This window comes from Penicillium daleae (genome assembly GCF_028827525.1).
Source record: "Penicillium daleae strain IBT 16125 chromosome Unknown utg000008l_segment0_segment0, whole genome shotgun sequence".
Classification (NCBI taxonomy): Eukaryota; Fungi; Ascomycota; class Eurotiomycetes; order Eurotiales; family Aspergillaceae; genus Penicillium; species Penicillium daleae.
In genome coordinates, this window is record NW_026623156.1 from 2537008 (window position 1) to 2560719 (window position 23712).

At 50.8% G+C, this 23712-nt stretch overlaps 6 protein-coding genes across 6 annotated transcripts; 5 read left to right on the forward strand and 1 right to left on the reverse strand.

Annotated features, from left to right (window-relative positions):
• Positions 1 to 780: 780 nt before the first annotated feature.
• Positions 781 to 5808, forward strand: N7458_009454 (aminophospholipid-translocating P4-type ATPase DNF3; the record flags this gene model as incomplete). Its single annotated transcript, XM_056912836.1, has 1 exon — positions 781 to 5808. One exon carries the CDS (start codon positions 781 to 783, stop codon positions 5806 to 5808), a length of 5028 nt encoding a protein of 1675 aa, XP_056761685.1.
• Positions 5809 to 8807: 2999 nt separating this feature from the next.
• N7458_009455 (glycosyltransferase family 31 protein) lies at positions 8808 to 10274 on the forward strand (the record flags this gene model as incomplete). Its single annotated transcript, XM_056912837.1, has 1 exon — positions 8808 to 10274. One exon carries the CDS (start codon positions 8808 to 8810, stop codon positions 10272 to 10274), a length of 1467 nt encoding a protein of 488 aa, XP_056761686.1.
• A 633-nt stretch (positions 10275 to 10907) lies between these two features.
• On the forward strand, positions 10908 to 11960 carry N7458_009456 (uncharacterized protein; the record flags this gene model as incomplete). The annotated part of the gene is made up of 2 exons (XM_056912838.1): positions 10908 to 11699; positions 11760 to 11960. The coding sequence occupies 2 exons, from the start codon at positions 10908 to 10910 to the stop codon at positions 11958 to 11960; spliced, it is 993 nt and encodes a 330-aa protein (XP_056761687.1).
• Positions 11961 to 12041: 81 nt separating this feature from the next.
• N7458_009457 (uncharacterized protein) lies at positions 12042 to 12680 on the reverse strand (the record flags this gene model as incomplete). The annotated part of the gene is made up of 1 exon (XM_056912839.1): positions 12042 to 12680. One exon carries the CDS (start codon positions 12678 to 12680, stop codon positions 12042 to 12044), a length of 639 nt encoding a protein of 212 aa, XP_056761688.1.
• Positions 12681 to 19195: 6515 nt separating this feature from the next.
• N7458_009458 (putative C2H2 finger domain protein) lies at positions 19196 to 20680 on the forward strand (the record flags this gene model as incomplete). The annotated part of the gene is made up of 3 exons (XM_056912840.1): positions 19196 to 19597; positions 19679 to 19816; positions 19907 to 20680. 3 exons carry the CDS (start codon positions 19196 to 19198, stop codon positions 20678 to 20680), a joined length of 1314 nt encoding a protein of 437 aa, XP_056761689.1.
• A 2318-nt stretch (positions 20681 to 22998) lies between these two features.
• N7458_009459 (uncharacterized protein) lies at positions 22999 to 23569 on the forward strand (the record flags this gene model as incomplete). The annotated part of the gene is made up of 3 exons (XM_056912841.1): positions 22999 to 23050; positions 23137 to 23265; positions 23364 to 23569. The coding sequence occupies 3 exons, from the start codon at positions 22999 to 23001 to the stop codon at positions 23567 to 23569; spliced, it is 387 nt and encodes a 128-aa protein (XP_056761690.1).
• Positions 23570 to 23712: the final 143 nt, after the last annotated feature.

A 23712-nucleotide genomic window follows, 5' to 3' on the forward strand; every position in this document is an offset into this window, starting at 1 on the left:
GGGCGAGTTTTCCGCCTGGTCGCATCGTTTCCATGGATTCTTCGAAGGGGGACTGGGCTATGTTCGATATGAATACTGGCTCTCCAGTTGGATGCAACCCCCAATTGCGCGTTCCCGGCTCCACACAAAGTTAAACCTCCTCCTCCGCCTTCGCTGCCTCTTGACAGGCCAATCTCCCCCAATTTCCAGAGTGGCTCACTGGCTCCAGCAATAATCTTTGTGGTCTGCCATTCTTTTTTGCCTTCTGCCTGCCTTTTTCATTCCTTCATTGGCCTACTCCAGAAAAAGAAAATCCATCGAAATCAACCTTCTCGACCGCTTCGGGCATCTTGCCGCATCCGGTCTGGCATTGCCTCCGACTCTCACTTCAAGCGGGTTCCCGTCAACAATCATCTCTCCGTATACATCTTTCCTTTTCGACTTATTCTTCGACATAACCCTCGACGACAATAAAGGCGATCGCCTGAACGATATTCGATCTTTTCGCCTTTCGTTTGCTGTTGGCTGTCGTTCTTGCTCGCGGTCGACTAACTCTCTTTTTGCGACCGTCGAGCGAATTCCCCCGAATCACTCGCCAACGAGTCATACCTACGACCAGACCGATGTACTAAGAGAAGCATGAATGCAACCTCTCTAATCTCTAGTACGATCGATTCCTTCTTTGACTTCTAACTCTCAACGCCAATCACCGGATCTCCAATCGGATTCAGGAACGAGAAAAGAAACAAAAAAGAGCAGTGATCGTCCGGGTGTGTCCCGCGCCAGGCACGATCTTTCGTCATGTCCAGCCATGACGACCAGCCCCTAGATGAGGGCCGCCCATCGCAGGAGCAGAATCAAAATCAAAATCAAAACCAGCCCGACGTTGTGCGCCGGCCGTCCCTCGTCTCTTCCCACACCATGTCCGACGCTGGCCGCCGCGCTTCCCAGCAGTACCACGTGCGGTTCTCGACCGACCTCGACCGACCTGCCGATGAGCTCCCACAGCGTCAATTATCGACGGCCGCCGACCGACGACCTAGTTCGCGAGGTCTGACTATCGACACTACACTGTCGCCGCCGTCAACTCGCCACCCTGCCCTCTCGCCAACCTCTCCCTTCTCGCCAACCTCTCCCCTCTCGCCCCCGAAGGCCGCTGCGAGCGCGACTCTCTCGCCAATCTCCCCGCCGAGCCCAGACTCCGCGGGTGGTCGTTCGCGATCGCGAAACCGCGGCTACTCGCTACGACGCAGTATCTTCAACAAGAACATCCAAACCCCATCCGATCAGGATGATCCCGCGAGCGTGGAGCTGGACGAGGCACAGGGCTTTTCGAAAAGCCCGGAGGAGGACATTACGGTCGCACCAAAAGTCGTGGATGCTCCCAGTCCCGTATATGAGAAGAACGACTTGGCTGTCGCGCCGACGGCGACGGTGGAATGGACAAAGGACGAAGCCTCGACGTATCCCTCATCCCGCTCCGATCTACCTTTGAAGGAATATTATATGTCCGTCGCGCAAGATAACTGGGTGAAGAAGAAAGCTGCCACGGCAGGGCTTGTCACTCGCGTGGAGACTGTCTTGACTGCAGTTCAGAAGTTCATTCTCCGCATCAAGGATATTCCACCTACCAAGGATGGACGGCATATCGATCTCAATCCGTCTTTGGTGGAGAGTTTTATCGACGAGCGCACTGGCAAGCCCTATTGTGCGAATTGGATTCGATCCAGCCGGTACAGTTTCTGGAGTTTCTTCCCTCGGCAATTGTTTGCGCAGTTCACCAAGTTGGCCAACTTTTACTTCTTGATCGTGGCGATTCTGCAGATGATTCCTGGTCTGAGTACGACGGGAACGTTCACGACTCTTATCCCCCTGTTGATCTTTGTTGGTATCTCGATGGGCAAGGAGGGATTCGACGATTGGCGTCGGTATCGTCTAGACAAGGAAGAGAACAACCGGTTTGCGTGTGTGCTTCGTCCGGGCCAGGCACCCGTCACCGACGGTGCGTCCATGGCCAGTGGTGCGCATGACTGGGTGGAAATCAAATGGCAAGATATTCGGGTCGGAGATGTCATCAAGCTGGAGCGCGATCAGCCTGTTCCCGCTGATTTCGCCCTCCTCCACGCCAATGGACCTAATGGAGTTGCCTACATCGAGACCATGGCCCTGGATGGAGAGACCAATTTGAAGAACAAGCAACCCTGCCAGGCTGTGGCCAAGGTGTGTTCTACCGTGGACGACATTATCAGCAACTCGCTGCATTTCGTCGTGGAGGACCCCAACCTCGATCTCTACAGGTTTGACGGCCACGTCTCGGTCAACGGCCAGGAGAAGCTCCCCTTGACCAATAATGAAATTGTCTACCGTGGTAGTATCCTCCGCAACACCGACCGCGCCATTGGCATGGTGATTTACACCGGCGAGGAGTGCAAGATCCGCATGAACGCCAACAAGAACCCTCGCATCAAGAAGCCTGCCCTGCAGGCCAAGGTCAATCGCGTCGTCATGTTGATCGTGACCCTGGTGGTTGTCCTTGCCGTTGCATGCACCGTTGCATACAAGTACTGGTCGCAGGACGTAGAACGGTACTCCTGGTATCTCGATGACGCCAACGTCTCCTACGGTCCGATCTTCACTTCCTTCCTCATCATGTTCAACACGATGATCCCCATCTCACTCTACGTCAGTATGGAGATTGTCAAGGTTGCACAGATGCTACTTCTAAACGACATCGACATGTATGACCCAGAAACCGACACGCCCCTCGAGGCGCGCACGTCGACCATCAATGAGGAGCTCGGCCAGGTCAGCTACATTTTCTCCGACAAGACCGGCACCCTGACGAACAATTCCATGCGATTCCGCAAGATGAGTGTTGCAGGCACCGCGTGGTTGCACGATCACGATCTCCAAGAGGAAGCTGCTCGCGAAGGCGAGAAGCTTATCCACAAGAAGCGGAACCTGAAGGGCAAAAAGGCTGCTGGTCGGAAGTCGAATGTCTCGGAGGCTCGCGTGAGCCTTGCCCGGCCGTCCAATGTGTCTGCGAGTGCGGATCAAATGCGCCGGTTTGCGCGGTCGGCGCCTTGCCGGACCACCGAGATGCTGGAATACATCCAGCGTAAGCCGTATACGATCTTTGCGAGAAAGGCCAAGTTGCTTATTCTGGCTATGGCTCTTTGTCACACGTGTATCCCCGAGGAGGATGAGGATGGCAAAGTGTCTTTCCAGGCCGCTTCTCCTGATGAACTGGCCCTTGTGATGGCAGCGCAGGAACTTGGGTACTTGGTTATGGATCGCCAATCAAATACCTTGACTATTCGCACATACCCCAATGGCATGGACGAGCCTGCTACCGACGAGATCTACGAAGTCATGGACATGATTGAATTCTCCAGTGCTCGAAAGCGCATGTCAGTTGTTGTGCGCATGCCGGACCAGCGAATCTGCCTCTTCTGCAAGGGTGCCGACACCACGCTCATGCGCCTGCTGAAGAAAGCCGAACTCGCCCATGAAAAGGCTGCCGAGATTGAGCGTCGGGCGAGCAAGCGTAAAACCGCCGAAGCCAACCAGGTCATTCGTCGCAACAGCGAGTATCAGAGCCGCAAGGATAGTGGTGTCCGCACCAGCCTGAGTCGGCCTAGCTTCAACCGCCGTCGCTCGTCAGTCTCTGGGCATCACGCTTCTACACTGCGTGAAAGTATCGATATCTGGCTGCGCGATCGTGAGACTGACGGTGGAATGCTGAACCGTGAGACGGACAGTGCATACTACAGCCCTCGACCTTCTGCCCAGATGGGACGGCACTCGACTGCCCTTTCGGACTCGGGTAGCTCGACTAACGGCGAAGAAGACGATCGCGATCTGGTAGAAGAGGCTCTCGTCGTTGATGAGGCTGCCATCTTCGAGCGCTGCTTCCAACATCTGAACGATTTTGCCACTGATGGACTCCGCACTTTGATGTATGGACACCGATTCTTGGATGAGGCTACTTACCGGAGCTGGAAGACTGCCTATCACGATGCCTGCACCAGCCTCGTGGACCGCCAGCAGAAGATCGAGCAAGTCGGTGAGGAAATCGAGACACAGCTCGAATTGACCGGTGCTACTGCAATCGAGGACAAACTGCAAAAGGGCGTTCCCGAGGCGATTGACAAGTTGCGCCGTGCGAACATCAAATTGTGGATGTTGACTGGTGACAAGCGTGAGACCGCTATCAATGTCGGACACTCCTGCCGTCTGGTCAAGGATTACTCTACCTTGACGATCCTGGATCATGAGAACGGTGATGTGGACGAGACTATTGTTCAGCTCACCGCAGATCTCATCTGCAACAAGGTGGCGCATTCCGTGGTCGTCGTTGATGGGCAAACCTTGTCGGAGATTGAAGCGGATGATGTCGTTCGTGAACGGTTCTTCCAGCTCGCTATCCGCGTTGATTCGGTTATTTGTTGCCGTGCCAGCCCTAAACAAAAGGCGTTCCTGGTCAAGTCCATCCGCACGCATGTCAAAGACTCGATTACTCTGGCTATTGGTGATGGCGCCAACGATATTGCCATGATCCAGGAAGCTCACGTTGGTATCGGTATTACTGGTAAGGAAGGTCTGCAGGCTGCTCGTATTTCGGATTATTCGATTGCACAGTTCCGCTTCCTCCTGAAATTACTGCTTGTCCACGGCCGGTGGAATTACATGCGGGCTTGCAAGTACACTCTTGGCACTTTCTGGAAGGAAATGCTCTTCTACCTGACGCAGGCGCTGTATCAGCGCTGGAACGGGTACACTGGTACATCACTCTACGAGCCGTGGAGTCTGAGCATGTTCAACACCCTATTCACTTCTTTGGCTGTTATCTTCCTGGGTATCTTCACCAAGGATCTCGCTGCCTCGACTCTCCTTGCCGTGCCGGAGCTATACACCAAGGGCCAGCAGAATGGCGGCTTCAATATTCGCCTGTACCTCGGTTGGACGTTCATGGCAACCTGCGAAGCTATGATCATCTTCTTCACAATGTATGGTCTCTTCGGTATGGTCCATCTCAACCCATCCGACACCGACACTTTCGCTCTGGGCCTACTCACCTTCACGGCCTGCATCACGGTCATCAACCTCAAGCTGCAAGCCCTGGAAGTCCACAACAAGACCTACCTCTCGCTCATCGTGATCATCATCTCCGTCGGCGGCTGGTTCCTCTGGGACATCATCCTCTCGCAACGATACCAAATGTCCTCCGGCAAAGGCGTCTACGCCGTGCCCGGCAACTTCCTCCACCACGTCGGCGACAACCTCCTCTTCTGGCTCGTCCTCCTCATCTCCGTCGCAGCAGTCCTCCTCTTCGAACTCACCGTCTCCACCCTCCGCGCCCTCTTCTTCCCCACAGACGTCGACATCTTCCAAGAATACGAGCAAGATCTCGACATCCGCAAACGCTTCGAAGAAGCCGCCGCCGCCGAGCTCCAACAAGGCTGGGACCGCGGCACCAAAAAGTCTTCCTTCGAACTTGCCCGTGAGACCGCCGAGCTTGCGGAAATGGATGCTCGCGAGCGCCATGTCCGGGAATTACTCTCGCGGCCTCGTGTCATGGCGGACTCGAAACCCGTTGCGCAAGAGATTGAAATGGAGGGGTACTCCAGTGCCAGCGTCACTGCTAGTCACAGTGGCAGCGAGGCTGTGGAGCGCAGGGTCTCTGGTGTGAGTCCTCACACACGTGTGGACCAGGGCCAGGCTGAGCCTATGTCTCCGACTGAATCGTGTGCGCCGAGACGATCGGTTGAGATTCATGAATTGTTTAGTAAGGGCTTTGGCACTATTCGCAAGGGTCAGTTGAAGTGACCTGCGAACTGCGAACTGCGAACTGCGATATGTGATCCGTGATCTGTGATTCGTGAATCTGCGATTTGTACTTTTGCCTTTCCTCTCGGCTCTCTTTCCTCTTTTCCGTTTCCCTTTTCATACATACCCTATTCCCCTCCCGTTCGGAGCTGTATATCAAGTGTACATGCCTCTGATTTGACTTTTTGTTTCCCTTCCCAACCATCATTCCCTTATTCCCTCATAGCGTGTTATCCGTCTATTGCATTATCACCCCATCCTCATCCTCATCCTTATCCTCATTATTATCTTTTTGTCAGTACCGTTGTCATACCCATCACGTCTTTTATGCGACCTCGCCCACACTCTCTGATTTCTATCAACTATATCCATATCTTGGCGTGGTCCATTCTCGAACCAAAGGCGTTGGTTGGTGGCTTTTTATATCCATTCCTTTATGTTCCGTCCTGCAGATTTTGATACCCCGACTCGGTGTGGTCTGGTTCTGCTTTTTGTTTTGAGAATGTGTTTGTCCCCGTGTGTGCTTTGTATATACGCATTGGTTTATATTTTATACTTGGTTTTTGGCCACTTCTCTCGCCTTTTTTGTTACTTGTAGGTGGTATACTGTGCTATAGCTCGTAGTAGGTAGTCTGGATAGACTGCTATCTCGGGAGACTAAACAGACTACAGTTGGAGCAAGCCATACCGAAGACGACTCCGCTTTATGATGTCGATTTTGATAACGGAAGTAACTAGGCACCTGCATAACTACCTCCTTCCTTTCTATGACAAACATCCAGTACCCTGACACTGGCAATTGTCTAAAACGGAGTTTTTTGCGTACTGTCTTCCAGTGTGCAATCTTCGTATATACTAATATTGCAACCCTGGCCGCTGCCAAGAATCTACGGTAAGAATAACAACTAGGCATCCACATGGCGTCGTATGACACAAGATCCATCTCTGCATGGGATATGTCATCATCTACTGCGTGAGGTATGTAGTACTGCACTGCATGTAGCTGTCTAGTACGCCTGGAAGGGAGTCGGGACTACCCTTAAACACGACCCCTCCTGGGGGCTGGTACTGGGACTGGGGCTATTGTTTATGGGGCCGGATAGGATGGGGCTTAATGCGCCCATGCTAAGATTGTGCTGTTGGGGGCCGTACAGTGGGTGTTCAAAAGTTTGAAACACCCTCCCTGACCGCTTTTCTTCACCGATCACACCGCCTCCCTTGAGCTGGCATTGTAATTCGCATATCGTCGTTAATAGCGCAAAAAAAGGGCTTGAAAAAAAGTAACGAGGATTCAATAAGCTCTTGTCTCCAAAATACGTCTTCAAAACCTGAAATCCAAGCGTTTTTGCCTATACTCCTGCGGATCAATATTCCCGGCAGAAAAGTCTTGGCACGGCAGAATGAGCAGGTGGTTTCAAACTTATGGAATCCCACCGTATTGGAGAGGTTACAAGTTACAACGTTGGACAATGTACGGAGATCTATACTCGTGCATGGTTTTGTTGCTGCCTTGTAGGTTATCAGTAATGAATAATCGTGAATCTTACATTCGAGTTGTCGAGTGCCTTTCTTACACCTGTACTCCGTAGAGAGTGGTTGGTAAGTGTTCAGATCTAATTACCTATATACTCGGAGCTATAGTGCTTCCGGTTCCTGACTGGAACTGGCGGTAGGCATCGAAAGGGGAGGATCGACATCAGGATCGTCCAACAGGGTCCACGGGGGGCAACAAGGGTCCGAAGATTGTCATTGCCATTCAGGAGTGACTACGGAGTACTTTTTTGCAGTGTAGAAAAAATCTTTTCTTCTTGTGTGGGTTGGCACAAAATCCAAGATACATATACCGAGTATAGAGTGGCGGACATCGGGGACAATGGCCAAGGAAAAGTGGCAGTCTAGCCAAGAGCCATACGACGTAGTGTGATCTCGACTCGTCGACCATAGGTCCCAGCCAGGACTAATTAATCCCAGCCACCCACGGAGGACTGTAACAGGGCAAGTGTCGAGTGACGCGCGGACGTGGAGCGGCGCGAGGGCGGGACTAGCGAGCCGCAGCCAGTGGCAGACGAGGAGCAGTGGGCTCCGCAGTCTTGGCAGCTTAACATGGCAAGGGTTGGCGCTCGGATGGAGGGTGTGCATGGATGATGATTCAAGAACCAAGAATGGTCAGGGGACTCTAAGAATGTCGTCGTAGACTCTGATCTGGAGACTGTGAGGGGATGATGGGAATCGTCTCTTGTTTTCGAACGAGTTGGAAATATGCAAAAAGGGAAAGAAGGAAATCAATAACGACAGGACACGTGACGAATACGTCATGGGCCAAGGCACAGGACAGGAACGAGTACGACATCAGTATACTACGGAGATACTGGACTCGTCGAGAATACGGAGTAGATGATCGATAATAGCCACGAGAGGATTAATGTCGACGAACGAATCAAACAACAATCCTACTCGCTTGGCCTTAAGCCCCCTTGGGATCCACGTACATCCCCAGTTCGTTCCTTGGTTAATTGCCCTTTGGCCCGCCCGTTTGACGCCTCTTTTCTTTTCGCCGCACCCGTTCCTGATTCGAACGTGGAAACGACCCATTTTTATTGATCGTCCCTGGTCGTCCCCGTTGAACCACTACGACGTTGGCCAAGTCTCCCCTGGCCGTTAATTCCCCCGTTTCCTCGTTTTCTCAGATTCTTGTTTTTCTCTCAATCCTCAATTCCACCCAAGACACTCGTTTCTGTTCAGCCCTGCGCCTGCCAAGCGACTGGTCGTCTCTCGGCGCCGCGTCTTGATCTCCGCCCTTAGGATCCGTTCAAGACCCTCGAAGACTGTGTTGGAGCTCACTCTCCGCAATGCGGATGCTTCCCTCAGTGACATCACCCTAATCTTGCCCTCGAGAGTACGAGTATAGACGCCGACCGAATTTTCGACTGTTGAACCACCACCGTCGCTACCAGACACCTCCCCCCGGAACGAGACACGAGACACACGACACCCGCGCGATGCTGCTGAAGGGTCCGGAAGGGGCCATTCCAGCCTCTTGGGCATGGAAGAAGATGATGCGGTTTGTCGTCGCAATCATTGCCGTCGCGGGCTTTGCAGCCCTGCTCTGGCCATCGTCTGCGAAAAAGACAACGACAGCGACCGTCGCCCCGACGCGCGCCCACTCCAACATCACCATTTCCGCCAACGTGAAATGCGACCCCGACGCAGACATGCTGCACCACCTCGGTGTTCGCAAATTGGCCCAATATACCCGTCGAGAAGTTGTCGTCGAGTTCACGGAGGACCCCCTACCCATGAGGCAACACATCGACCAGCCCCTGTTGGATGTCCAGGTTCGAGGATCTGGTCACACAAACGAGCTCGGCGAGCCGCAGGACGGCTGCACGATCCCGGCACCGCTGGCGGTCGTCGTTCCCAAACCACCCAAAATGGCTGATGCTTCGCACATTGACTTTGGTGTCGCGACCTCGGTGTCCCGATTGAACGAGTCCCTGGACCAATTCGCCCACTGGGCGGGATATACGCATACACGTATTTTCGCCCTCCTTGAACCCGAAGAGTCAAAGACCAAGGCTGGCATTGCCTACGTCAAGACCAAGGCAGATAATCTCGGCATTGACCTTTTCGTCACGGAGTCGGAGGACGACTATCTGCACCGATACTTTGCTCTCATCGCTCTGTTGGAAGAGAACATGCGAGAGGGAACACGGTGGGGATGCATCATCGACGACGACACTTTCTTCCCCTCCATGTCTGCATTGGTCAAAGCACTCGCCGAATACGACGACACCAAACCCATGTATATCGGCGGTCTATCCGAGGGAATTCCCCAAATCGCCACCTTTGGCATGATCGCATTCGGAGGCGCAGGCGTCTTCCTCTCACGACCACTACTATCCGATCTAGCTACCGTCTACGACGAGTGCGAGCAAATGACCTACACCGGTGATCGCCGCATCGCCAATTGTATCTATCAATACACTACTACCCGGTTAACCGTGGACCACCGCCTTCACCAACTCGATCTGATGGGAGATGCCTCTGGATTCTTCGAGTCCGGCCGCGAACTCCCACTCTCCGTACACCACTGGAAGTCCTGGTTCCAGGCCGACATGCCCAAGCTTAGCGTGATCTCCGAGTTGTGCGGTGACTCGTCTCTTTTGCGTCAGTGGCAGTTTAACGACGGCTGGTTCTTGACGAATGGGTTCTCTGTCGTTCAGTATAGTTTCCCGCCAGAGCAGAACGATATTTCCATGGAGATGACTTGGGAACCGCACAATGGTGCCACGTTGGAGTCATATTTGCATGAACTGGGTCCTCTCCGTCGCAAGGATGATCATAAAGTGAGTTTTCTGTTGGAGGACTCTGTGATTGAGGAGAATGGTCGTGTCACACAGTGGTATATCAAGCGCGATAAGAGAGACGGGGATCAGATTCTTGAGCTCTCGTGGCGAAAGCGGTAGACTCGGGTATTACGGTACTCTTGAGACTGCTTTATGCTTGAGAGTCATATCTGGATATCCTTGTGTTTGTTATTCTCTTTTTCTTGCTTGCTACTTGTGGCTTGTCTTGCATATGCCCTCCCCTTATATACATAGGGCCCACCGGGGAGGGATCAGACCTGGGCTTTTCATGTTTGGGCACCTGCAGTTTCAGCTTCAACTTCAGCTCATGCCCTCGTTTTTTTTTTTGGCTTTTTCATCAGTCTGGCGCATTGGTCATGGGCAAAACTTGGCATTTCTTTTTGCGCGTTTAGAGATCGGTGATACACCTTGATGCCTGCACTGTTATACTGTTATAATGACTAGGGATGATTCAGTTCTAATGTGACATGGAAGACTTGGATTTAACGATACCGTATCTATTATTCTAGACTCTACACTGCATTGTGTACTTCTCTGCTATTCCTAGTTTTTGTGCCAACTACTCGTCATTGTATGTCACGTGATAATCTTGGACCGTGTGCCCAGCGTGATCAGGTCTATCAATCTCCCTTCATTGACTATCTGATACACTTAGCAATAACACTCTTGTATCCTTCTTCCTAAATCTTCTAAATACCTTCAGTCCTATTCACTACGTAAAGAAGTCCCTACATGAACAACCACCTCCTCCCGTACCCATACAACCTCTCCCATCCGCCAACATGGTTGGAGCATCTACTTCAGCCTTTGACCCTCCTCCTCCTCTCCACATGGCCCAAGCAATCCAAACCACAAACACCACCAACTCCGCCAATCTCCCTCCAAAATACCGGAGATGACACCACTCTCCCACCAATCCGCATAATCTGCATCTCAGACACACACAACACAACCCCTCCCCTCCCACCAGGCGATATCTTAATTCACTCCGGGGATCTAACAGCCCACGGCACACTCGATGAAATCCAAGCCCAGCTCCACTGGCTCTCATCACAACCCCATCTGCACAAGATCATCATCGCCGGAAACCACGACATTCTCCTCGACGAAACATGTGACACGAAATTCCTCACACGCACGGAAAACAGCGCCGAGGCGCGGAAGAACCTCGACTGGGGCGGGATCAAGTATCTACAAGATGAATCAATAGCACTATCAATACCAACCTCCAACCCTGAAACTGAAACAACCAACCCTGAACATCCACCCCAACAATCCCGAACCCTAAAAATCTACGGATCCCCTCAAACACCGGAATGCGGCACATTCGCATTCCAATACCCCGCCATCCGCGATATCTGGACGAATAAAGTCACCGCCAACACCGACATCCTGCTCGTCCACGGTCCCCCGGCTTTATACGGGGACTGTGATGGTGAAATTGAAGGTCAAAGTGGGAGAGTCAAGGTGAAAGGTGATGGGTATTTATTGCGGGAGATTCGCAGGGTGAAGCCTAGGATGGTGGTTTGTGGGCATGTTCATGGGGCGTTTGGGGTTTCGGTTATTCGGCATGATGGGGTTTAGGATTGGTTGGATGGATTGAAGATGGGGTGGGATAGGTATGGAGTTGGAGTTGGATTTGGAGGTCTGGCACGAGCCTTTTGGGACATGGTCTTTGCTAAAGGTAGTGAGGGTGGAGTGGAAGAAACGTTGGTAGTCAATGCTGCGATCTCGCGTGGTGGACGTGAGACCGAGGATAAGAGTGCAATCGCTATTAATTTTTAGCGAATTCAACCGGGGTTGAGAACAAAAATAATATTTCATCGCGTCATAACTCATGAGACAATTAATTGTAGTACAGGAAATTCAAATGAAATGAATATGTGGTTGCCAATGTAGAATATTCTTTGCAGCCAGCTGACCACTAGCTCGTTCATCCTCGAACGACGCGAGGACCTCGTTATTATCATGCGGAATAACCAAAGTCTCTTCTAGCCGTGCCACCTGGGTCGTCCATTCAGGTACAGACTCAAAGACTTTTTCTTCCTTCTGGTATTGCTCTAATTCTTCACGAGTAACGATGCTATCCGCTTTGCGGGGCAGACCTAACTTGATGCGCTCATTGAATGACTCGACCAACAACGCCGGCATGGCAGATAGCACCGTGTAGCGAGATTTGGACGGATCCCGAGGATCAGGAATGGATGCAACTGGCCACTTTGCGTACCAGAAATATCCCAGTTCGTTTCGTAGACCGACGTTGTCATTCAGAGTCAAGTGTAGGTAGAGTCGGTAGAGCGAAAATAGGGGCGTGTCTTCTCCCTTGCCTCGAGTCGTTCTCTGGACGCGTTGAAGTAGGCGTTCTCGATAGAGATTAGGTTGAGTGAGTAGTGCTTGGGGTGTTGGAGGAAAGACAGGATATTCGTCTGGAGGAGACTTGCACCAGAGGCATTTAAGACGACGCGCGATCTGCCGCAATCTGTCGAGTTGTTTGTGTTTGGGCATGACAGTAATTGGTCAAATTTGGAATGGGTGCTGAAAAGCTCCGCGATCTCACTGGATCTTGAAGAAATATGGGCGGATCAGTAGCTGCACCTGATCAATGTATCTTTCTCACAGGAAGAATTGCCTAGCAGAGAGGCATTGTGGCGTGCAGCAGGAACCATCATCTGCTCAAGGCGGTGTTCCCGGCCTTTAGTTACGCTGTCTTGATTTGTATATATAGAATTTATCAATTCTCGTCAACAATATCACCTATATGGCTATCCATGTGTGCAGAGATGGCTTCGTGGTTGAAAATCCCTATGTAGAGTATTTAACATCAGTGCAAATGGTTAATTTAATCAAGCTATCCAATTTCAACTCCTTGCGACCCACATGAAAATATCAAACAACCGATGAATATAGTGTACAGCACTGTCAGAGCCAATAAGCTGGTTCACCAAGCTGCGAGACGGAAATCATGCGTACTCCAGATAGGAGATGCCCGCTGATCATGCCGCACAACTGTACGATATTGAAGAAAATGCCATCTAAATTGGAAATTGGATCATTTGCCTACTGTCATAATGCGATATTACCCTTCTGATATTCCCAAACTGAAAGCTATTGCAAACTGTCTCTATATCTAAACGGTCACTTGTAAATACACTGCAGGCGATGCGTGAAGGATAAATCCATTTTCACAAAGATCTCTTCGTGCCATGGCAATCGCGTTTCAAGTAATTGATTCGAGAAGCCGCCATAACCTATCCTGTAACCTCGGGCATACATGCTGGCGTGGGTATCACCACTGGGTACTCATTATATCCCAATTTTGCAGTCTGTTCACCTACAATACAAACCACCATCGGCGCTACGTACGCAGAATTTGAAATCTGATGCAATTATGTGCATCAGATTCATCGAGTATGGGCCTCCAAATGGCAATATATAGATATAATTTGACTGCTTTCAGATCACTGAGCGGATTTCACTATGACCACTAATACTACACGGCCAGTAAAATGCCCACCCTGACATGCTCTCCTTAGTCGGGAATCCTTCCCTCGCCGAGGATATGAAGGTACATCATACACAAGCCTTACACAAACAAATGAGCGAATGCCTGAAAGGAACAAGATGAGGAGGCGATCGATATTACATTGCCCGACGTTTAGGGCTGAGGCTTGCCGAGCACACCGAGCATTCAAGTTATAAAGCTCTGACGCCCGATGCGCTCAAAAAAAAGAGTCCTATAGATAACCTCCTGCAACGCTACATTATATTCCTTTTTCCACAGGATTGCTTCTTCTTAATCATCTGATTAATCATAGTACACTAAAAACCACGGTAAACAGTAAACGCAAAATGCGGACCCCAAACACCAACCAAGCAATTTTCGCCTACAGTACAACCCAACCGATCTTCGCCAAATTTTGCCTATTCTCATACTTTCCCCGAAAACCTTGCAAGATACGATCCGAAAAATCATCACGGCAAGCGAAATGAACCAGGGTCGATCTGAGGTACTCCGTATACTAGTTTATAATAAATAGGAGATTAAATGGCTATGGGTCCAGTCTAGTAGTCTGCTAGTGCATCGCCCGATGAACTCCGAAGGCCAGTGCACGATTTCCCCAGTGACATCATGTCAGAATCGCCAGGGCCAAGGGACAGGGCTGTGGTCAAAGCGTTCAAGGCGTTGGGCCCTGACATTTAAGTGAAAGGGACGGAGTTGTGGGTTGTGGCTCCGGCAGCCACGCAATGCGCCATATATTGATTGGAAATCACGCGCTGCCAGGCACAAGTAAAGAACAAGGTAAGGACTACCCGAGGGAAAGGTAGGAGGACGCGACGTGACTTTCCCTTTTTTTTCCCTCTTTGATTCTTCTCCTGTTCTACTAATAGTAATAGTCCCAGAGTGTATGGAGACTAGTGACTAGCGTGGACTTGATACACACCAACACACGTCTCAGCCACATCCATGTGGGAACCGCCCTGAGTTTAGGGAGCCAATGACGAGCGTGATGCGTGATGGTCGCCTCTTGGAAGTGCTGTGCCTGTCGACAAGTGTAAATGCCTACGAAATTGTGAATTCGAGTTTCGTATTGGATAATTGGGGGATTGCTTGAAATTAATTATGCGATGGATCATTGGCTGGCTAGGTGGCTGGGAGTTGAGACATGGCATTCAGTATTCGGAAGGAGGGTTCGGCGGTGCGCGGAGACATAGGAGATGTCTTTCAGGATCAACTCGGGCTGAGAGACTCCGTAAGTCGCCGTTCATCCGGAGGAGGAGAAGGTCCTGTCATCACAACGCAACGGTTAATCGACGGGACGATAATCAGGGGGAGGGAATGAAAACAGACAATGGGGAGCAGGACCTCCAGGAAATAATATTCCTGCCCAACCAACTCTAACTGACTACCTGTAGCTAGTTACGTCTTGTCTCGTTCACGGGTCTCCCCTAATGCTGAAGCCTTGAAGGCTTGTGAACCAATCCTCGTCCCCATTTAGCCCTGTTTAGGCATTTACCGGACTCTTCCCTAGCGGCAGTCGGGCACTAGGGCCAGCCTGCCAAGCCATACAGCACTCTTCAGGAAACAAGGCCAGGACCATGAGGATGGAAAGGGAGAGGGCGGAAGTGCACAGCCTCAGACTGGGTCCGGATGATGCATGCCTCTGGGCCGCCTGGACCAGTTAGGTCATGGATATATCTACTCCGTACAGCAACCACATTTCAAGCCAGAGGAGTCACGTACACTAACCGTAGTGGCTACAGCTGGCCAGTAGGCACCAGCCAGTCCGGAGGAAGAGGACTCGGACTCCGGCGCACCGTCCAATTCCAGGATAATGCGCAAACGGCGACTTTTTTCTGCGGCTTCGACAGGTCTTCCAAATTCCTTCTGGAAGGCGACCAGAAGGTCAGGAGAAGGCTTGGCGTGGCACGTCCTGCCAATCCCGAGAGATCATTTCCCGTGCCGTGTGGCAGAGTGGAGAGCAGGTTTGAGAGGCTGAAGTTCTGAACGGCTGGCGGCTTTTGTTCAGCGTGAAAATGGGAGCACGAAAAAAGGGGGTGGTTAGAAAGGGGATGTGATAATTACCGACGCTTAGGGTGGGCTCCACTTGATGTCTTATGGCCTTTTTTTTGGTTTCTTTTTCTTTTTTTTTGGGCAGATCGTCAAGGACAACAGGGATATTATTGTTGAAAAGGGGGAGGAGAAATAGGGATAGGGATAGTATCAAGTTGTCAACGGTCGAGTATGTAAGTCGATAGTTAATGATTCAACCTTTCCGAGTGCATACATAGAAAGTACTGTAGAGAGTAAGTACACTCCGTGCACGTTAGAACTTGACACGATCATGATCGATTGACATGTGCCGCGGTGTCAAGTGTAACGAGCCTTCTCGCGTCCCGTGTTTGGAAAGACAGGAGGTCAGAAACCTTCTAGAAGGTGAATTAGCCTTCCACAAGCCACGGAGGCGAGTCGAGAGTTGACTAGCGGGAAATCTGGGAACAGACTATCGAGATGGTGAGGCACATCCCCCCCCCCTTCTTTTTCCTCCGCTTCATCGAGAAGTTACAGGGCTGTGATTTACAGAATTATAGTTTTTATAGGGTTCATTATCTTGTCCAATACTCTCGTAGACCCTTGCCGTTTATTACCCATGGCTAAGTAGGGCAGGACATGTGCCCGTCATAACTCCCTAAATCATATAATGATAGCGTTACCTCCCTTGGATTTCATGTCGCACCATCTCCTCCGTATAGTCCGTATCGACATGCAGTCATCATATTTGTTAGCCAGCGGGCAGGTGGCCTATTCTATCTCCTTCCCATTCTTTCCACCCATGAAAAATAGTGATTGAATGATCTTACAGAGATCGTAATCATGTACTCAGCGACCAACCAAAGGAAATGCCCTTTTCCATAACCATGTGGTGGTCACCACATGTAGTGGTTTGACAGCCCAGGGCCCCCTTTCCTGCAAGTTGAACTTGGAGGTACCCGGGACGAGGCGCGTCAAGGGGGTTCCACATCCCCCCTCCCCCCCCCCGATCACATCTTTCCTTTATAGTCATAGTCGGTTGGCGGTAGCATAACTAGTCTGCATGCACTCCGTACGGGGCGCATTAGTGAGTTACATGAGATGAGGTCAGTTGGTATACTCACAGTCCTGCTTAGAGCACAGGAGGATATACTACTAGCGTCATTGTCTGCCTGTGATGTCCCCCGTTGGAAAGTTTTGTGCCCGTTTCATACTATAGACTAGTGATGTACTGTATAATGTACCAAGTCATGTCTTATTTGCCTGGAGATCTCGACAAATTTCAGCTAGCGTTTCCTGCTAGACCTGCAAAAGCAGAATGTGGCCCCCTAACGAATACAGGAGGAATACGTGGCCATCAAGACTTCCAACTCTCTCAAAGACCAAGGATAGAGATGATTACCTCACTAGCCTCAGGTCTAAGTCAGGAACCATCTTTCTCGGAACCCTAGGTGATTCTATGATTCAGATCGGCGTCGCTATCTCGTATCCACTCGGTCGTGCGGCCGCAAGGATGGGGGAAAACGCATGTTGTGGAGCCGGGATTGCTGACGGCCCTTCTGGTGCATCCTGGGTTCCTTCTAGCGCTTCTTCGCTGGAGCAGTTGGAGCCCACTAGGGGGAGACTAGGACGAGTTTGGAGGTGCTGTTCGGTTTGGGATGTAGGGATGAACGAAGGCTAGGGTTTCTTAGTGTGATTGGTATTTTTGTGATTGGAATTATTTAACTATTATATAGTCGTGGCTTTCAAGGGATTACTGGGAAAGGGGAGGGAATAGGAGGTGTTTTGAGTGTCAGCCCCAGATGTTTCTCGTATAACTAACTACTTGAGAAATGAACTTTGATTTAGTAATAAATCAATCATTGCAAATTCCTGCTGATTTCAGCTTCTGAGATGTTAGTTAAGTACTTGTAATGAAGAGATTCGTCAGGGCGTTGTTGGCAATTAGGCAGACAGAACGTATGGAACGAGAAAATAAAGAAATACAGTAAGCACAGCAAAATCCATGGAGAAATCGTCTAATTTTAAAGGAAAAAAATAGAAAAAGCCCAGATCGTCATAGACAATCAATTTCCAGAACAACTTCCGAAGGTCCCAAGTGGAGCAATTTTTTTTAGTTTCCTACAGTAGCAGGATAGTAATAATAATAAGTCACGACTAATAATCTAATAATTCTGGATTAAATGATGCCTCCCCTAAATAAAATAAAAAAAAACGAAGTAAATAATGATGTATGCGCTCTCCAGTGGCACCTACCACACCTAAATCTCCTAATTCCATCATTCCTATTCCTCTTCTCTCCCCCTGTTCCTGATCTCCGATCGGAATACTTCGTTCTTTCTTTCTCCTCCTCTCTACATACAACTCCCCTACATTCTCCAACCCGACACGATCTGCTTTCCGCCCGCTCCAACTGGACAACGACCTCCTTCCTCCTCCTCCTCCTCCCCACCAACTTTGTTTTCGCGTTGTCCTTCTCTCGACCTTTTCACCCTCCCAACCACGCAGCGCGCTCCTTTACCGGAAGGCCTAGTACTCCCATCCTCGTGCCTGTTCGGCTTCCGTCAAAAGGTTGGTTTCCTTTTGGTCTCTCCAACCTGCCCACGCCGCGGTTCTCTCCGAGTTGCCCGTGTCATTGCTTTTGCTGCCCTGCGGACGACCCTTTTTGCCTCTACTCGACGCCCGACTGCTCACCCCTCGAAGAACGTGCTGGACTTGAGATCCGTGTCCCGGACGGACGGCTGCTCGTCTGGTTTTATCTGCACGGATCGCTCGTGCGCCTGCGCCTACACATTCCGCGAGTTTGAAAGCCGTCAGAGAGCAAAGACAGCGGGCCTGCGCTCCGGTTTCGAGCGAACTGTCGGGGCTGGGCTCGAGGGAGACAGCGCTTGTGCTTTTCCCAGTTTCTTTCATATAGCTGTTGAGCTAACCTGCCATGTTTGTCATAGGACTTGCTTCCCCCTAGCTACTTCTTCGCGACGACCTCGATCCCCGATCCCCGATCACGCTCTCCTCTGTACCCGGTCTTCGACGGAATACTTGACCCTCGGATATTATCCCTACCCACGGCACAGGTTCCTCTGTTGTCTCATTCACGCTTTTGCCGGAAGCCCGGAGATCTCCACCGATAGACGCGTGCGACTTCCGAAACACGCTACCCGAAGGCGAAGACAAAACTCGGACAGGTTTCAATACACCACGAGAGGAAGGGGTCTTTCCCAAGACGTGTGAGAACTCTCTGACTGCCGGGTCATTCCTTCTCCCAAGAGTCAGCTCCGCCGCCTGGTCTCGTACTTTTTTTCTCGCTCTTCCGCTCTCTTGGGCGCAGCCTTGCATTCCAGTGCATGAAGTTGAATACCGGCTTCATTCTTCGCCGCAGAGTGAACTAATCAGGCGTTGATCGTGTCAGTACGGCTCAGGCAGGACAGGAGGCTTTTCTTGGAGCTTTTCTTGGCTCCGGTCCGTCAGCTTCCCTCATTGGGGTCGGGTCATGGACTTCACGACCATCCTGAACCGAAAGAACTCTGCCGCCGCCGCAGCCGCCGCCGCAGAAGCACAACTACACCAGCAGTACCTGCAAAACGCACAGATGAATCAACCAACCATGAAGGCGGAACCAGGAGCTTCGGATAACCCTGTTAACGCATACCCGCCTCATCCTCCCCCCGGTGTCCCTATGGATCAAGGACTCGCCGAGTCCTTTTACTACGGGCAACCCCCGGGGCGACTCCTCGGAACATGGGCTATGTCCCTGGTGGATATGCCGGTGAACCGCAGATGCAGCAACCACCGATGCCTTCTGGAAGGACCGGTGGTGACGCGCCCCCGAAGACTTTCCACTGCGGGACCTGTAACAAGGGATTTGCTCGGCGCAGTGATCTCGCTCGACATGGTACGTGTACATTACCTAGCTGTGCAAAGGACGGTTCCTTTCGATCGATTCAGTTGCTAATACTGGGATTTTCCTATAGAGCGAATCCATACCGGAATTAGACCACATGCCTGCGACTGGCCTGGCTGTGGGAAGCAATTCATCCAACGCTCGGCTTTGACGGTACACTCGCGAGTACACACCGGCGAGAAGCCTCACATGTGTGAGCGATGCGGCAAGGTAGGTCCTTTCCCAGGCTTGATTTACGACTGTATTCGCGTTGCTTTTTGAAGGACCAACAATTCTAAACGAGTCGTCCAATTTGTCTAGCCCTTCAGCGATTCCTCATCACTCGCCCGCCACCGTCGTATCCATTCTGGCAAGCGACCCTACAAGTGCCCATACGCCAACTGCCAAAAGACGTTCACGCGCCGTACAACTCTCACCCGTCATCAAAATCATCATACTGGAACTATTGAGGAGGCAGCTGCCGAGACGGAGGCCAATCTGCGCCAAAACAAGGATCGCGGTCGTGGGCCCGAGGGAATGTTCCCAGATCATACTTCGATCCACTCTACTCCATCACCTGCTCAGCACGCGTCCATGTCGCCTGGTGGAGATCTGCCACCGCTGACGATGCATCGATCGGCCGGTGATTATTACATGGGCAGCGGGCCAATCCCTCCCCATGTTCGAGGCGACTTCTCTCAAGGCAGTCCCCGTGCTTCTCCCACAGCCACCTCTCCATCACTTTCGAGCTTTGGTAGTGCGCCCCATGCTCGGCCGTCAATGACCTCGAACCCGTACGGTCCTCCGCAACCACTCGAGCCCCCGGCGAACAGCGACCACCGACCCAACAGCGTCACCGGCAGCCCACACATGACTAGCCTGGGTTGGGCTTCTCCCTCTCACGGCAGTATGCCTTCGCCGGGATCGGCCAATGACTTTGCCTATCCTGAACCTACTGGCCCTGCGTACCCGAGCTCGATGCCTCCTCACATGTACTTCCCCAACTCCACTATCCGTCGACCCACTAGCACCGAGCCAGACAACTATGAGACCAAGTCCCGAATGGGCGATCATACTTGGTCGACCCCCGTATGATGCAGGCCACCGTGTCGGGGGCTTCATCATACATTTTTCCTTTGTTTAACACTATCACCCACCCCGCAACCCTTTTTTTTCCTTTGTTGAATTGCTTCATCTGCATTATCCCTCGATTCCCATGGAAAACAAACTTATTTTCCACCGCAATTCTCATTACTCTACTGCGTGATTGCATCTTGTTTTGTTCAATTGATATCTTTGTATCTCTACCGAGGGGTGGCGTGATATCGAGCCCCCTTCTCCTTCTGGAGTCTGATCGTGTGTGTCTGGAACTTTTTTTTTTTTCATTATTTGCTCTTGCTTGTTGATCAGGTTGTCATCCTTACTGCCTTCGCAACAATAACCCCCCCTATCCATCATCTCTTTTGTTTTGATTGCTTGCGTGCGGATGACATGGCTTTACCGAGACACGACCAGACGAGGAAACAGCATAGATAGAGCGCAGGACTGGGGATTCTTATGGGCTAACATTGTACTGGATATTGGGAAACAGGGAAATTGGGGTTCTTTGATTGGGAGAGTCCCATTTGTGGTGCGGTGTCTGGTTGGTATTTTGGGCTTATTCATCTGCTTTATTCGTTGGGGCTTCTTTTGCTACTGATCTTTACTGCGTCTGTCGTTTCCGTCGCTTGTCTTTTTGTTGCTTGCCTTGCATACCTCCTGTCCACTTTCTGTGTTTTGTTTCTTTTCTTTCTCTTTCCTTCTTGTGTTTCATATACATCTTTTCCCTAATATTTTTTGTCTGTGGGTTTGGCGTATTGCTTATGCCAACCCTTTATTCTTTGCGCTGTCTTTTTGCGTTTGTTCTTTTTGGCTCTCGCATCGAATACCATTCTGCGAGTGCGGTCGACTATTGGGCGATCCGATTCTGTACGATTAGTGTGTGTTGATAGACCAACTGCTGCCTTTTTTTACCCCAAACTCGCTCCTATATACAAGAGTAGATCTACAAAGTAGACAGTAAGACTGATCGGTCCAGCTAAGAATAAACCGCGTCTGTCAAGGAAGATGATTGATCAGATCTTCAAGCCCCATTCGCCTCTCATTCGTTACAGCTTAAATTGAGCTTCTTCGAGTATACCTGTATGATTCTCTTTATACGCTAACCGCTTCAAATTTCCATCATTGAAAGCATTATGCACGGGAGATTAAACAAACGGTAGGGTAGAGCCTCCTACTACATTTGATAACTCGTTCCTATCCCGGACTAACCACACCCCCAACTCACGCGAACAGTCGTAGTCCAAGCTCCCTCGATCTATTTATGGCAACTAGCCCATTCCCGTCGCGCGATGATCCCCGTCTAAGCCACGGCCCGCAAGCTTGGCGGGAAATTCGGTAGCTAGCACAACCTGCCGAGTAGGTATGCGCGAAGGCAGGCAGATTTCTTTGTTTGGGTGTTTGAAGCGAGAAGAATGAAAACGGCCTCTGAGTTCTTGGCGTAAGATATGTATGTTGGATTTGGAGTCGGGGGTCAGCCTGGACTGGACTTGTAACTATTGGCTTCTGCATGTCAGCCTTATTGTTAGGGGGTGGAACTTGAGGGCTGGCTTGTTGGATCAGGCGCCCGGGGTTTTTCTTGTTGAAACATCAGCCTCAGCCTTGGGTTGTGGACCCTGGATCCCTGGACTTTTGTCTGGTGTGTGGAATTGGCGCTGGGATGTTCTGGCTTATGGCAGCTGTATGTTACTGTAACGGTTTACAGATCTTCAGCCTTCGGGCCTTTACACAAAACACTAAAACAGTAGATATAGATAGCTTCCTATCTATACATCCATCCAGATCTTACGCTGAATATCAAGATGGCAGCACACTCCTCCCCTCCGCCCTCCCATACAATGCAATGAGCACGCCAAGGTCTCAGCCCATTCTACCCCAGAGAACTCTCCCGCCGAGAATGACCGAAGCCGAGACTTTGCAACCGAAATGTCTCAACGCCATGCCAATTGTAATTCGGCACGTTGGGGGTGCAACAGGTTCCACATTAGCTTTCTCGTATTTAAGTGGCCGGAGCGTGCTCAACCACAGGTTGGGCTTCCCCGCGAACGGAAACTTCAGGGTCTTGGAAGACTTGGATGTTAGAAATGATCGGTAGGTATGATTTCGAACTTCGTATTTAGGTTCTATGTGTCTTGAATCATGATATCAAATGACTTGTGATGGTATGACCATATCTGGGAAGAGGGAGGGGAGAGGGATTTTCAACGGGGTATAAAGATCGGGGTCCGGGGTGGAATATGTCGTGCGCAGGAATGAATATTTAGTCCATGAAGTTCGAGTATCCAAATCAGTTCTACAGACACTCAGAATCAATTATGTATTTCTCTAAAGCCCTCATCGTCTTCGCCTCTCATCTGGCGCTCTCTTGTACGTCCACTGCCCACTTCCATCTGAGTAATCTCTTGATACCCCCAAAATCGCTCGCTGACAGGCCTCCCTTCTAACCAACATAGCCGCAACAGGATGCGGAACCGCCGATGCCTGTGTTGGCACAGATATCTGTACTACAGTGACCTTCACGAGTCCTAGTACCACAACAATTACAACCTGTGTGCCGACCCCCACCTGCCTAGGTGTTTACGGTAAGCCTTGATCCTTGATCCTTGATCCCGGCTATATACGGGTCCCTTAGAGGAGGAGGAAATTGCTCCAGTCCGATCATTATACTGACTGTCCCTAGCCAACTGCTACCTACCGGACAACACAGTCGGTAATTGTTGCTCGGGCTATTGTGCTGCGAGTAAATGTAGGTCGACGGATGAGAAGTGGCCGAGTTGTCAAGAAGACAATGGGCCTTGTCTTGCGGATGAGAATTGTTGTTACTCATATCGGAATAAGTGTGTGAATGGGATTTGTACGAAGCCGGAAGTGTGCAGTAAGTCATGATGGGTTGGAGTTTGGATCTAGTTGGGAAATGGGATTTGGGAATGGATATTCAGAGACATTCAGATTGTAGGTTTATTAGTTTAGCAGATGTATGTTATGTTTCAACGAAATTCGATATGATTTATGTTTCATCTGTCTCTCGT